The sequence below is a fragment of the Ranitomeya imitator genome, chromosome 10, assembly GCF_032444005.1.
Source record: "Ranitomeya imitator isolate aRanImi1 chromosome 10, aRanImi1.pri, whole genome shotgun sequence".
NCBI classification, from domain to species: Eukaryota; Metazoa; Chordata; class Amphibia; order Anura; family Dendrobatidae; genus Ranitomeya; species Ranitomeya imitator.
Genome location: NC_091291.1, coordinates 142,437,354 through 142,454,062, shown reverse-complemented (window position 1 = coordinate 142,454,062; position 16,709 = coordinate 142,437,354). Strand labels below are relative to the sequence as shown.

Here is a 16,709-nt window from a genome sequence, read left to right as displayed (position 1 = left end):
TGAAAACAGGACGTGGACATCAACGCCGGACAAAGCTGTAAACACGGCATCCCATAATAGAAAGGGGCAGGAAATGTGATGAGAATAGGACTTGGGACAGATATAGAAATTAGTGAAACGTACGGAGAGCACTCAGCAGCCCATAGGGGCAAATGATGGGGGTCTTAATGGGGGGAGTACAGGATAAGAGAATGGGCTGATTGTGAAACAGCGCCACTTCGGCTTAGTGGTCATATCGGGGATTGCAGCTCTACTGAAGTGAGATGCTGCTGATCTTCACCAGCAGTCACCCCTTGGCCCTGATGTCTGGAGGGCCCACATAAGGAATTATTATCAAAGGCACATCATGGGGCAGAGGCCCTTATACAAGATTTACACTGGGAAGTTTTATTGAGCCCGCCACCCTTCTATCTACTTGGGGGAGCAGGATCACACTGAGCTTGGTGTGTGATCTGAAAGATTCCATAGACTTAAGGTACTGTCACACTAGACGATATCGCTAGCGATCCGTGACGTTGCAGCGTCCTCGCTAGCGATATCGTCCAGTGTGACAGGCAGCAGCGATCAGGCCCCTGCTGGGAGATCGCTGGTCGGGGAAGAAAGTCCAGAACTTTATTTCGTCGCTGGACTCCCCGTAGACATCGCTGAATCGGCGTGTGTGACACCGATTCAGCGATGTCTTCACTGGTAACCAGGGTAAACATCGGGTAACTAAGCGCAGGGCCGCGCTTAGTAACCCGATGTTTACCCTGGTTACCAGCGTAAAAAAACAAACAGTACATACTTACATTCAGCTGTCTGTCCCTTGCCGTCTGGTTCCTGCACTGACTGCTGGTAAAGTGAAAGCAGAGCACAGCCACAGCGGTGAGTCACCGCTGTGTGACTCACTGCTGTGCTGTGCTTTCACTTTCACTTTACGGCCAGCAGTCAGTGCAGGAACCAGACGGCAAGGGACAGACAGCTGAATGTAAGTATGTACTGTTTGTTTTTTTACGCTGGTAACCAGGGTAAACAACGGGTTACTAAGCGCGGCCCTGCGCTTAGTTACCCGATGTTTACCCTGGTTACCGGGGACCTCGGGATCGTTGGTCGCTGGAGAGAGCTGTCTGTGTGACAGCTCTCCAGCGACCAAACAGCGACGCTGCAGCGATCCGGATCGTTGTCGGTATCGCTGCAGCGTCGCTAAGTGTGACGGTACCTTTACACTGTAAAAGCAACACTCAGCTCAGACATAAACCCCGATGTGATCCAGCATGAACCAGAAGAGGACTGGATCTACGGTCAGACTTTAATCAGAGTTGATTAGAGTGTGATCCGATTTTATCGGAGATGTAGAGATGTGATTTTTCCCACAGACCCATAGAGTTGAATCCAATTCTTGGAGGTAAATTGTGCATGTTACAATATTTTTCCCAAGACAACTTGGTCCGAGGGAAAAATAAATAAATAAATAAATAAATAAATCGGACTTGTGCACAGTCCCATAGAATAACATGGGTATGCGTGCTATCCATGAAAACCACAGAGAGCACGTGTCTGAGTTAGGCTGGTTTCACATTTGCGGTTGTGTCCGCAGCGTTTCTACCGCATATATCCGCATGCGTTGCGTATTCCTATATTTAACATTAGGGACGCATGCGTTTTTAATTGTTCGCGTTTTCGGCTTGGTGCGGAAATGCAACATGCAGTAATTTTTAGAGGCGTCAATTTGCCGCCTGAAAACGCATGCGGTCGATTGCGCAAGGTTTGTGACAAAAAAATGCATTGCTGTCTATATGAACGCATGCGTTCACAAGCACATGAGTTTGGTTACGTTCGTGAACGCATGCGTTTCAATTGAAAAAAACAAGTCTAGACACTGATAAGCCACCCCCCAAATAGTAGGTGATAAAGGGAGGTAGTGGACATTTGCAGGTCACTACTCAGCAGACACTGAAGCAGACGAGACACAGGCTACATCTTGGAGGAAAACAAGACACTGAACAATGTAAGTATATCCTAGCCAATGCCTTTATTTTCTATTTTCTTTCTCTACATGTCCTAATTTCTTGCATTTCTTTCTTTCTACATGCATTAGAATGTCTTCTTCTTCTGATGAGGAGCAAAGCCCTGGCATGTCCTTCCGTACCGCCACCACCACGATGCAGCAGGACCCTGGCATGGCCTTCCGTACAGCCACCACCACGATGCAGCAGGACCCTGGCATGGCCTTCCATACCGCCACCACCACGATGCAGCAGGACCCTGGCATGGCCTTCCGTACCGCCACCACCACGATGCAGCAGGACCCTGGCATGGCCTTCCATACCGCCACCACCACGATGCAGCAGGACCCTGGCATGGCCTTCCGTACTGCCACCACCACGATGCAGCAGGACCCTGGCATGGCTTTCCATACCGCCACCACCACGATGCAGCAGGACCCTGGCATGGCCTTCCATACCGCCACCACCACGATGCAGCAGGACCCTGGCATGGCCTTCCTTTCTACGAGCGCTATGAACTCTGGCATGGTTGCACGCTCTACAAGCGCTATGGACTGTGATTTGGCTGCACGCTCTACAAGCACTATGGACTCTGGCATGGCTGCACGCTCTACAAGCGCTATGGACTCTGGCATGGCTGCACGCTCTACAAGCACTATAGACTCTGGCATGGCTGCACGCTCTACAAGCGCTATGGACTCTGGCATGGCTGCACGCTCTACAAGCGCTATGGACTGGCATGGCTGCACACTCTACGAGCACTATGGACTCTGGCATGGCTGCACACTCTACGAGAACTATGGACTCTGGCATGGCTGCACGCTCTACAAGCACTATGGACTCTGGCATGGCTGCACGCTCTACAAGCGCTATGGACTCTGGCATGGCTGCACACTCTACGAGCGCTATGGACTCTGGCATGGCTGCACGCTCTACAAGCACTATGGACTCTGGCATGGATGCACACTCTACAAGCCCTATGGACTCTGGCATGGATGCACACTCTACGAGCACTATGGACTCTGGCATGGCTGCACACTCTACAAGCGCTATGGACTCTGGCATGGCTGCACACTCTACGAGCACTATGGACTCTGGCATGGCTGCACACTCTACAAGCGCTATGGACTCTGGCATGGCTGCACACTCTACAAGCGCTATGGACTCTGGCATGGCTGCACGCTCTACGAGCACTATGGACTCTGGCATGGCTGCACACTCTACAAGCACTATGGACTCTGGCATGGCTGCACGCTCTACAAGCGCTATGGACTCTGGCATGGCTGCACGCTCTACAAGCACTATGGACTCTGGCATGGCTGCACGCTCTACAAGCACTATGGACTCTGGCATGGCTGCACGCTCTACAAGCGCTATGGACTCTGGCATGGCTGCACGCTCTACAAGCGCTATGGACTCTGGCATGGCTGCACGCTCTACAAGCACTATAGACTGGCATGGCTGCACGCTCGACAAGCGCTATGGACTCTGGCATGGCTGCACGCTCTACAAGCGCTATGGACTCTGGCATGGCTGCACACTCTACGAGCGCTATGGACTCTGGCATGGCTGCACACTCTACAAGCACTATGGACTCTGGCATGGCTGCATGCTCTACGAGCACTATGGACTCTGGTATGGCTGCACACTCTACGAGCACTATGGACTCTGGCATGGCTGCACACTCTACGAGCGCTATGGACTCTGGCATGGCTGCACACTCTACGAGCACTATGGACTCTGGCATGGCTGCACACTCTACAAGCGCTATGGACTCTGGCATGGCTGCACACTCTACAAGCGCTATGGACTCTGGCATGGCTGCACGCTCTACGAGCACTATGGACTCTGGCATGGCTGCACACTCTACAAGCACTATGGACTCTGGCATGGCTGCACGCTCTACAAGCGCTATGGACTCTGGCATGGCTGCACGCTCTACAAGCACTATGGACTCTGGCATGGCTGCACGCTCTACAAGCACTATGGACTCTGGCATGGCTGCACGCTCTACAAGCGCTATGGACTCTGGCATGGCTGCACGCTCTACAAGCGCTATGGACTCTGGCATGGCTGCACGCTCTACAAGCACTATAGACTGGCATGGCTGCACGCTCGACAAGCGCTATGGACTCTGGCATGGCTGCACGCTCTACAAGCGCTATGGACTCTGGCATGGCTGCACACTCTACGAGCGCTATGGACTCTGGCATGGCTGCACACTCTACAAGCACTATGGACTCTGGCATGGCTGCACGCTCTACGAGCACTATGGACTCTGGTATGGCTGCACACTCTACGAGCACTATGGACTCTGGCATGGCTGCACACTCTACGAGCACTATGGACTCTGGCATGGCTGCACACTCTACAAGCACTATGGACTCTAGCATGGCTGCACGCTCTACAAGCGCTATGGACTCTGGCATGGCTGCACGCTCTACAAGCACTATGGACTCTGGCATGGCTGCACGCTCTACAAGCACTATGGACTCTGGCATGGCTGCACACTCTACAAGCATTATGGACTCTGGCATGGCTGCACGCTCTACAAGCGCTATGGACTCTGGCATGGCTGCACGCTCTACAAGCGCTATGGACTGGCATGGCTGCACACTCTACGAGCACTATGGACTCTGGCATGGCTGCACACTCTACGAGAACTATGGACTCTGGCATGGCTGCACGCTCTACAAGCACTATGTTCTCTGGCATGGCTGCACACTCTACGAGAACTATGGACTCTGGCATGGCTGCATGCTCTACAAGCGCTATGGACTCTGGCATGGCTGCACGCTCTACGAGCACTATGGACTCTGGCATGGCTGCACGCTCTACAAGCGCTATGGACTCTGGAATGGCTGCACGCTCTACAAGCACTATGGACTCTGGCATGGCTGCACGCTCTACAAGCACTATAGACTCTGGCATGGCTGCACACTCTACGAGCACTATGGACTCTAGCATGGCTGCACGCTCTACAAGCACTATGGACTCTGGCATGGCTGCACGCTCTACAAGCACTATGGACTCTGGCATGGCTGCACACTCTACGAGCACTATGGACTCTGGCATGGCTGCACGCTCTACACGCCCTATGGACTCTGGCATGGCTGCACACTCTACGAGCACTATGGACTCTGGCATGGCTGCACGCTCTACAAGCCCTATGGACTCTGGCATGGCTGCACGCTCTACAAGCGCTATGGACTCTGGCATGGCTGCACGCTCTACAAGCGCTATGGACTCTGGCATGGCTGCACAGTCTACAAGCACTATGGACTCTGGCATGGCTGCACACTCTACAAGCGCTATGGACTCTGGCATGGCTGCACACTCTACAAGCACTATGGACTCTGGCATGGCTGCACAGTCTACAAGCACTATGGACTCTGGCATGGCTGCACACTCTACGAGCACTATGGACTCTGGCATGGCTGCACGCTCTACAAGCGCTATGGACTCTGGCATGGCTGCACGCTCTACGAGCACTATGGACTCTGGCATGGCTGCACACTCTACGAGCACTATGGACTCTGGCATGGCTGCACACTCTACGAGCACTATGGACTCTGGCATGGCTGCACACTCTACGAGCACTATGGACTATGTGCATCATGAATTCATTATTTCTGACACGCTTAAATCCAGGTTGAAATAAAAGCTCTCCATGCGAAGATCCATCATGACACAGGAGCAAAATCTGAAGATTACAGCTGTTCAGCGGTCTATATAAAGAAATCCCATAATACACGCCCTCTGTAGTCCCATTGGCGGTGTCTGGTTATCTTGATTTTTCTCTTGTGAAATTTCTCATCATGCGCACCAAAAACGCTAATGCAGAAAAAACGCATATGAACGCGTACAAACGCAACGTTTTTTAAACCGCATGCGTTACCACATATGTCTAAAAAGCGCCGCGTTTGTACGTGTTTATATGCATTTTTTTCCCCACTTGCGGATGCGGATTAAACGCAAATGTGAAACTAGCCTTATTTGGTCGTCTGCACAAGCCCTTGGGGATCATGTGGCCAAGTGTGATGATCGTAGTAACATACTCGCTGGTCACCATCTTCTCCCAGTTTCAGCGGTGCTCCGGTCCCTGCTGGCATCACTCCCCCGCTTCTGTAACCTGCCGGATCCTTGTGTGTGTGTGGATCACCTTCTAAATATGACTACGAGACTGTAAACAAGGCCTCGTCTTGAGTCTTGTAGACTTGCATTAAGAAAATTCTAAAAGTGGCCTCCAGTCTACAGAAGCGCCACTGAAAACGTCAGAAGACAGCGATCGGTGAGTTATGTTACTACAATCTTTACACTTCGGGAAGAGTCAGACGGCCATATAACCCAGACGAGGATTGCAACGCAATGCTTGGACTGGCCGACTGAGCAGGACAGCATGGATTTCTATGCAGCTGTCATGCTCTAGTCTGGAGAGCCACCAGGCCGTTCGAGCATTGCGTTGTGATCCTCGTCCGAGTTATATGGCCGTCTGACTCTTCCCTTACACACACGATTCCTAACGGGTAAATTAAAAAACATTACCGTAACGGGGCTCTAACAATCTCTGCTTGCTGTCAATTAAAGGGAACGGAGTTTTAGGGCTCAGACAAACGGCCATACAAGATCGCATGGCAGTGTACGGACTGGCACGACACCTCCACTGACCCGAGTGTGACAGCGTGATGTATTTCTATGGAGCTCAGGTAAGGAGACCGATGGACTCGCACGAGTAATACTGCCGTCTGTCTGCCCCAGAGAGTGAGGTCTGACCCAGGCTTGATCACTGATGTTAAGTATTAATGACGTCATCAGTCGAGATCTCTGATACCTGTCAATGAATTTGCAAAGTCCATCCATCTATATGATGGAAGGCCTTCTGATCTAATTCTTTTCACAGCTGAGAGTTTGTTACAATTGTATCCAGTCTAGATAATCATCTTACAGTGAGCACAGCTTTGGCTGCACAAATCTCTCTCCTTCCATTAACTACAACATATCAGAAAAGGTAGAAAAAAAATGATCATTCTGGAGAGAATTGTATAGGCAGGAAACAGGTAGAAAACTCAAAGATATTTTAGCAACGAGTATTAAAGATATATCATCACCTTGGACATTTATGACTAGTGTTATGTTAATGGCGCCTCCCACTATCAGAAATCTATGGCATATCCTGTAGAAATGTTATTGCTGGCAGAACCCCTTTATTGTAAATGTTTCTATTCACTGTCAGCAAGCAAAGCTCTTTTAAACAGCAGGTGATTAAAAGCTGAATTGCCACATTGTAAACCATAGTAACATAGTAACATAGTAACATAGTTAGTAAGGCCGAAAAAAGACATTTGTCCATCCAGTTCAGCCTATATTCCATCATAATAAATCCCCAGATCTACTTCCTTCTACAGAACCTAATAATTGTATGATACAATATTGTTCTGCTCCAGGAAGACATCCAGGCCTCTCTTGAACCCCTCGACTGAGTTCGCCATCACCACCTCCTCAGGCAAGCAATTCCAGATTCTCACTGCCCTAACAGTAAAGAATCCTCTTCTATGTTGGTGGAAAAACCTTCTCTCCTCCAGACGCAAAGAATGCCCCCTTGTGCCCGTCACCTTCCTTGGTATAAACAGATCCTCAGCGAGATATTTGTATTGTCCCCTTATATACTTATACATGGTTATTAGATCGCCCCTCAGTCGTCTTTTTTCTAGACTAAATAATCCTAATTTCGCTAATCTATCTGGGTATTGTAGTTCTCCCATCCCCTTTATTAATTTTGTTGCCCTCCTTTGTACTCTCTCTAGTTCCATTATATCCTTCCTGAGCACCGGTGCCCAAAACTGGACACAGTACTCCATGTGCGGTCTAACTAGGGATTTGTACAGAGGCAGTATAATGCTCTCATCATGTGTATCCAGACCTCTTTTAATGCACCCCATGATCCTGTTTGCCTTGGCAGCTGCTGCCTGGCACTGGCTGCTCCAGGTAAGTTTATCATTAACTAGGATCCCCAAGTCCTTCTCCCTGTCAGATTTACCCAGTGGTTTCCCATTCAGTGTGTAATGGTGACATTGATTCCTTCTTCCCATGTGTGTAACCTTACATTTATCATTGTTAAACCTCATCTGCCACCTTTCAGCCCAAGTTTCCAACTTATCCAGATCCATCTGTAGCAGAATACTATCTTCTCTTGTATTAACTGCTTTACATAGTTTTGTATCATCTGCAAATATCAATATTTTACTGTGTAAACCTTCTACCAGATCATTAATGAATATGTTGAAGAGAACAGGTCCCAATACTGACCCCTGCGGTACCCCACTGGTCACAGCGACCCAGTTAGAGACTATACCATTTATAACCACCCTCTGCTTTCTATCACTAAGCCAGTTACTAACCCATTTACACACATTTTCCCCCAGACCAAGCATTCTCATTTTGTGTACCAACCTCTTGTGCGGCACGGTATCAAACGCTTTGGAAAAATCGAGATATACCACGTCCAATGACTCACCGTGGTCCAGCCTATTGCTTACCTCTTCATAAAAACTGATTAGATTGGTTTGACAGGAGCGATTTCTCATAAACCCATGCTGATATGGAGTTAAAGAGTTATTCTCATTGAGATAATCCAGAATAACATCCCTCAGAAACCCTTCAAATATTTTACCAACAATAGAGGTTAGACTTACTGGCCTATAATTTCCAGGTTCACTTTTAGAGCCCTTTTTGAATATTGGCACCACATTTGCTATGCGCCAGTCCTGCGGAACAGACCCTGTCGCTATAGAGTCCCTAAAAATAAGAAATAATGGTTTATCTATTACATTACTTAGTTCTCTTAGTACTCGTGGGTGTATGCCATCCGGACCTGGAGATTTATCTATTTTGATCTTATTTAGCCGGTTTCGCACCTCTTCTTGGGTTAGATTGGTGACCCTTAATATAGGGTTTTCATTGTTTCTTGGGATTTCACCTAGCATTTCATTTTCCACCGTGAATACCGTGGAGAAGAAGGTGTTTAATATGTTAGCTTTTTCCTCGTCATCTACAACCATTCTTTCCTCACTATTTTTTAAGGGGCCTACATTTTCAGTTTTTATTCTTTTACTATTGATATAGTTGAAGAACAGTTTGGGATTAGTTTTACTCTCCTTAGCAATGTGCTTCTCTGTTTCCTTTTTGGCAGCTTTAATTAATTTTTTAGATAAAGTATTTTTCTCCCTATAGTTTTTTAGAGCTTCAATGGTGCCATCCTGCTTTAATAGTGCAAATGCTTTCTTTTTACTGTTAATTGCCTGTCTTACTTCTTTGTTTAGCCACATTGGGTTTTTCCTATTTCTAGTCCTTTTATTCCCACAAGGTATAAACCGCTTACAGTGCCTATTTAGGATGTTCTTAAACATTTCCCATTTATTATCTGTATTCTCATTTCTGAGGATATTGTCCCAGTCTACCAGATTAAGGGCATCTCTAAGCTGGTCAAACTTTGCCTTCCTAAAGTTCAGTGTTTTTGTGACTCCCTGACAAGTCCCCCTAGTGAAAGACAGGACAGTTCTGTTCTGTAATCTATAAAAATCAGAACAGTAGTTCCAATAAGAAAGGTAATCAGGAATAATAGGAAGGATCAGGGGATAATCTGTCTCCGTGCTGATAGTCACCGCTCTATAACGATAGTCCGAAAATAAGACTGACCTATTCCCAATAATGGAGTCCTCTATCAGATGATGTTTCATTCAGACTGACAGATTAAACACCCTTTTACTAAAGTAGACGATCACCTGAACGATTGTGAATGAACAATTGTACGAACAATCATTACCCAATGTAAAAATGCCCAGCCAACCTACAAAAAGTCATAATCAGCAGCACATCCCCACCGAGTACGCAGATGTGCTGCCGACAATAACGGAAAGGGTTTTATATCAACCGTAGCAATAATCATATATTCGAAGCCTCCACAATACTTGTAATACATACACAATGACATTACTATATCTTCAGTTGGTGCGAATTGTGGGCAATGATCTCCTTGTGAAAAAGGACCTTTAGGCTATGTGCACACGATGCGGATTTGCTGCGGATCCGCAGCGGATTTTTCCGCGCAGAAACGCTGCAGATCCGCACTGTGATGTACAGTACAATGTTATTCTATGGAAAAAAAAACAAAGCTGTGCAGAAAAATCAGTGCGGAATTGCTGCGGATTTCAAAGAAGTGCATGTCACTTAATTTGTGCGGATCTGCAGTGTTTCTGCAGCCCTCCATGTTAAAAATCCGCAGTGGCAAAAACCGCACAAAATCCGCAGCAATTCCGAATAAAAACCGCACAAAATCCGCAGCAAATCCGCAGCTGCGGATTCTGTCAGGAGCTGCGGATTTTGTGCAGAAAATTCTGCACCTCTTTTCTTACGTGTGCACATAGCCTTAAGGCTGCGTTCACATGTTACTTTTTATGCGACTGACAAAATTCAAAACAAAAATGTCCTGTGTGAAGTCAACCTAAACATGTCAGATTCATATCAATTAACCATTGAATTATGTTGAGTTTGGGTGGACAGATCTTGGTCAGATATCATCATGTATTATGGTAGAATAGTATGGCGGTCAGAGGAGCGCTAGGAACTACAGGACACAGGTATTTTGGGTAAGTGCACAACGCGTTTTGACGGTACCCCGTCTTCATCAGGTAGAGATTTGAATGAAGCCGGGGTACTGTCGAAACGTGTTGTGGACTTACCCAAAATACCGGTGTCCTGTAGTTCCTAGCGCTCCTCTGACCGCCATACTATTCTACCATTGCATCTATCCTCCATTGGAGGTGTACGGCTGGAGCTGCGGTGGACTATTTCTTCATGTGATCTATATGCGCTCCCCTGAGACCGCTATCTGTTATCTGCATGTATAATGGCACTTAAAGGGTGGATTCACACACAGTGGTCACATTGCAATTTTGTGTTTTTGTATTTTTTTTTAATCACAGCAAAATAATGTGCTTTTGCTACAACCGTTAAAAAAATACCCACGACCACATTGTGTAAACCCATTGTTTGTGGTGGCATCACATACGGGTGTGGAAATTTGGTGAGGCCACTTTTCTACTGGGGAAAAAAGTCATAAATTATGACATATTTGCATCATAGGTTGCAACTTTTTCCTGTATTCTGGTCGCTCTGCCAACTTTTTGAAAAGTGTCCCCTGCTGAACAGGATGTGAAACCTTCATAAAGGGGGTTTTACATGGGGGGAGCTTTCATGCTTAAAAAAATACATTTTAAAAATGGCGGATTCCTAATTGTTGTCCTATATAAACACATGTAGCGATTGACTGAGTGTCGAGAATGAGCTTTTCTTCATAGATTTTATTTTAAGATTACCTAAAAATGACTGATCATTATCTACTTCATCGTCATAAGTCCTCGCATAAACAGACACCTAGTAGTCGTCAGCCATGGAAACAGGAGGAAAGATGAGCGATTTCAGCAGCGATCACAATTAGTAAGTATTGTTAGAATTGTCTGTCGTTAACTAGCGCTGATATCTTCCCATAGAAGAGACCTCCGGTCATTCTTCGTGTATATACCAGACTACAGGTCACAACAATTCTACACAACTTAGTTCCAGCAACTGCACAAAGGTCAAAACGATCATCCCCTCCGGGGTCGGCTCTTACCTCTTAGGCGGTGTCTCCTGCCGGGTCGGTGGTGGTGGACATGTCTTGGCTGTCGGTGGGAAGTCACCAAGTAATGTTTCTTGTACTCTACTGCATGGTTGCATTGACAGTAGTTCACCTGTAGGCTCCACCGCAGCGGCAGGAATGCAAAAATCACAACAAAAAAAAGAAAAAACATTACTTTTGACCACAAAGACTCCCACCAATGTCAACGTAAGACTTGGGTCCAGGTAACGGGAGATGCCCACAAGCCGCCGTGAAGTGACTGAGAGTAAACCTGTGGCTTGTGCATCCTACCCCGTGTGTCCAACTCGGGCTAAATTATTTAGAATTTGTTATGAAGGATGTTTTTCAACAGCTTTTGTGCTTTTTTTTTTTCTTCTTACTCTCTCATTCCTCCTCCTTTATGAAGATGTGGAACAATGGAATAGAAAAGCATGCAATACCCCATGCTGAGAGAAGGGCTGAGAAGTTTAGGGGGGCTCCACTTTCCCCAGCATCTGTGTCATGGGGAAGAGAAGCCCATGGGGTGGGGGCTCACGGGACACTACTTTGCACCATTAAGTAAATAGAGAGGTAATTTGTGTTTTTATTTTCTCATGAATTCCGGCCAGCACTATTCATGTTGTCGGTTTTTTTTTTTTCGCAGTGTTTTTGTTTTCTTTTTTAAATTTTGGGTAAAAAGAAAAATAGTTGTGTCACAATGCGATTTTCAGCATTCCTCCACAAGATTGAAGGCATAATTGAATAGTGAAGCAGCTTTGGCTGACGACCGTTTCCAACCTGAATTGATGGCCCTTTTATAGTGTTTAAAGAATCGGCGAAGTCTTTGTCAGAGTCGGAGAATTTTCCGAAGGGAGCGTAAGACGTTTCCATTTGTCAAGACGGGACAATGCCTTTTAAATGCTCCCAATCACATTTACCTTCGTAGGTTGCAATTACGTGGAGGAGGTCAGCCGTGTTGGAAAACATTCGTCGATGGTGGTAGGTCTTAGTATCATCACCTCTTGTTTCCATGTTGCACGGGACAATTCCTTCTCTCCTGGTGAGGAACAAACATAATTAGTTGCAGGAAATTTGTACCACTTAAGAGTTTGACGTAGGGGCCATTTATCATTGCCATTGAAAAGCTGACAGGATGGTGGAACGTGATGAAGGGACCATTTAGGACGCAGGACTGTATAGTCCTGAATGATGTTTTGTAAGTCAGGTCACCATTGTTGTTTAGCTACATAATTGGGGAAATGTCGATGATATCCTTAATTAAAATGGCTGGACTGCGCCGGAATGATAATGAAGAGACTCTCCTACAAAGAGTTTTCATGGGCAAGGCAAATTTCAGATTAATTCATGACCAGATAGTATTGAAAAAATACAGCCCCATCCATCAGCGTCTTTAGAGTTGTCAAAGGAGCCAGAGCCAAGTTGTCGAATGACCTTGTGTGGAATTCATTAGAAGCCCGTACCTACCGCCATCAGCCAGGAAGACATCGGCCCCTGGGCCGGTGGGAAAGGGGGATTGGGTTACAAATATCGGACTATTCTTAGAACAAGAGCAGTAAAATAAAATTGTAAGCCAGTACAAGAAGTAAACCTAAAGACAAACTACGGTATTTGTGGATGCACTGGCAAATAGTTAAAGATGCAAAAAAAAGAAGTAAAAAAAAAAGGGTTGCCAGCATCCAAAAGTTCAAAGACGCAAAAAATCTTTTATTGGACTCTCAGATGTTACCACATAATAGCCCACACTTGGAAAGGCCCCTGTGTAGGCTATAAGTGATGACATGTTGTGAGTACAATGAGCAATTTGTTTTTTTTTTAAATGCTAATGACATGATCACCTTTGCCCAAGACATCCATTTGTGCGCCCTAGTATTTTTGTAGGACTCCGAATGTTTAAAAGGACTCTGTCAGCACAAAATGATTGTTAAAGCCAAGTACAGGCGCGGACACATATTTTACCCTCTATCTTCACCACATCGTCATTGACAGCTCTGGCTTGATAGAGCAGAAAAAGGTGTTGTAGTGAAATATGTATAAATATATGTGTGTGCAGTGAACTATGTATAGGTTTATTGTGGGACTAGTAATAATTTAACATCTGTCCTGAAGGCTGCAGGTCTCACCCAGGTGTTAATATGTATTTCTCTGAGACAATTATTTCAACAAGAACCGACATATCATAGACATTGACTAGTATCCAAAAATGGAAAAATGTCCAAATAATTTCTGGACCACAGGACAACTCCTAATAGCAATAGAACCTATAATGAACAGCGGATGTTGCTCTCTGTGCTTCATACAGAACCCTGAGGCTATGTGCACACGTTCAGGATTTCTTGCAGAAAATTCCTGAGAATTCCGGACATTTTCTGCAAGAAATCCGCAAGAAAACCGTATGCGTTTTTGCCGCGGTTTTGCCGCGGTTTTTTCCGGACACTTCCCAATGCATTTTGGAGTGGGAAATCCGCAAAAAAAAAACGGAAAATTAATGAACATGCTGTGTTTTTTGCCGCGATGCGTTTTTTTTGCGGAAAAAAACGCATCATGTGCACAAAACATGCGGAATTTATTCTGAATGATGGGATGCTTATTGTATGCGTTTTTTTTGCGGTTTTATAGCGTTTTTACCGGGAAAAACCGCAAAAAAACCGCAATGTGTGAACACAGCCTGAGACTATCACAGAGCAGGTGCATTTATACGGAGACTGGATTACACACAGGTGGATTATATTTATCCTCATTAGGCATTTAGGACGACGTTGGATCATTCAGAGATCCACAATGAACTTCTGCGCTGAAAGTAAAGGGGCCGAATAATATTGCACGCCCCACTTTTCAGTTTTTGAATTTCCAAAAAATTTAAAATAACCAATAAATTTCATTCAACTTCACAATTGTATTCCACTTGTTGCTGATTCTTCACCAAAAATTTACATTTGGTATCTTTATGTTTGAAGCACGATATGTGGGAAAAGGCTGAAAAGTTCCAGGGGGCCGAATACTTTCGCAAGGCACTGTACCTACTCACCTACAAATCCCATAACATGGCTCATTAACTCGTTCAGCACCTAACATGCTGAAGACAAACTTATGGGTTTCTAGACCACGGATGAAAGCACATATCTCCCCCCATACAGAGCCAGTGACCCTGTCACACTAGTAATTGGTGTCAGGTTGCAATGTGATTCCATAGGAAATTAGTACATGCAATGTTGCCATTGATCTGTGTCACACAACTAAGGATATTGTATGACACTCAAGTAAACTTTGTTTGAGCAACATCAAGTCTCAAAAAAGTAAAACTAAATTTGTCCATTTCGTTTGTGATTTGCTGTCACGTGACATTCACATTTTTAACTTGGCTGCAAATGACAAATTAGGACTAGGTCACAGTCTTATGAGACGTAACTTTACCATTATAGATGGCTGTGGAAATGGGACTTGTGATCAATACTTGATTGGCAGTAGTTGTGTCCGAATCTGAATCATTGTTTATGGTCTCCACATTGCACAGGGCAGCACGGTGGCGCAGTGGTTAGCACTACAGCCTTGCAGCGCTGGGGTCCTGGGTTCTAATCCCACCCAGGACAACATCTGCAAAGAGTTTGTATGTTCTCTCCGTGTTTGCGTGGGTTTCCTCCGGGCACTCCGGTTTCCTCCCACATTCCAAAGACATACTGATAGGAATTCTAGATTGTGAGCCCAATCGGGGACAGTGATGATAATGTGTGCAAAACTGTAAAGCGCTGCGGAATATGTTAGCGCTATATAAAAAAAAAAAAAAATAAAAGAAAATAAAAGATTGCCAAACATTCCAAGAATTGAAATACATCAATAGATCAACAAATCCATCAGGTGAAGATCATCACTTAGATAAGTCATCATGAATATAGGGTTCAGAGGGAGCTGTATACACCTCTGTCCAGTGAGCGCCCTATAGTTGTGGCTCTATACACCTCTATGCAGTCACCTCAACCTGGTAGTGGCTATATATACTGTGGCAGGGTCACTGGCACAGTGTACGAGGGGAGAAATGTGTCACTGCGCATGTTAGCATCAGTGGTATGAAATCAGGATATTTTCCCTCCAGCACACTAAGTGTTGGGAGGGTTAAAGTAAGCAGCTTACATGGGCTAGTTTTATGTGAGCACTCAGAGTGGGAGGGAGAGTGCTCACCATATCCCTTCCTGCTGCCAACAGCGGCATGTGTTCTAGCAGGACCTGCGGTGATGTCACAATCATGTGATCATCTCACGGTCCTGGTTAAATACCTGCCAGTAGAATAATAGGAAACAAAAAAGCGCAATAAGAGTCTTAGGCACATCAAGGGTTCTCCAAATGCGACATGGTGTCCTATCTCAATTCCAGTCAATTTTGCATTGAAAAGTCAAACGGCGCTCCTTCCCTTCCGAGCTCTGCCATGCGCCCAAACAGTGGTTTACCCCCACATACGGGGGTATCAGCGTACTCAGGACAAATTGTGGGAAATGTTACTTATTAAGTATTTTGTGTGACGTATCTCTGTGATTTAAGGGCATAAAAATTCAAAGTTGGAAAATTGCAAAATTTTCAACATTTTTGCCAAATTTCCTTTTTTTTCACAAATAAATGCAGGTAATATCAAAGAAATTATACCACTATCATGAAGTACAATATGTCACAAGAAAACAATCTCTAAATCACCGGGATCCGTTGAAGGATCGTCGTGGATTCTCTGCGGATCCGCAGCGTTTTTTGCAGTGCAGAAACGCTGCAGATCCGCAATTGATTTACAGTACTATGTAAATCAATGAAAAAAAAATGCTGTGCACACTTTGCGGAAATCAATGAGAAAAAAAAATGTTGTGCACACTTTGTGGAAAATCCGCTGCGGAAATGCTGCGGTTTAAAAGAAGTAGCATGTCACTACTTTTTTGTGAATCTGCAGCGTTTTTGTACCCATTCCATTATAGAAAACAGCAGGGGTAAAAAAAAAAAAAAAAACCGCCGCCAAAACGCACAAAAAACGCTGTGGAACCGCACACAAAAACGCGACAAATCCGCAGGTGTGT

The 16,709-nt window shown here is 45.6% G+C and overlaps 1 protein-coding gene across 2 annotated transcripts in view; it reads right to left on the bottom strand.

Annotated features, from left to right (window-relative positions):
• Positions 1 to 12,034, bottom strand: part of ROBO4 (roundabout guidance receptor 4) — a 96,038-nt gene extending 84,004 nt beyond the window's left edge. For both annotated transcript variants that reach the window (XM_069742366.1, XM_069742368.1), the window contains exon 1: positions 11,656 to 12,034. In XM_069742366.1, the coding sequence (XP_069598467.1) occupies positions 11,656 to 11,833 (178 nt within the window). In that variant the 5' untranslated portion in view covers positions 11,834 to 12,034. The remainder of the gene's footprint in view (positions 1 to 11,655) is intronic.
• Between the last annotated feature and the right edge of the window lie 4,675 nt (positions 12,035 to 16,709).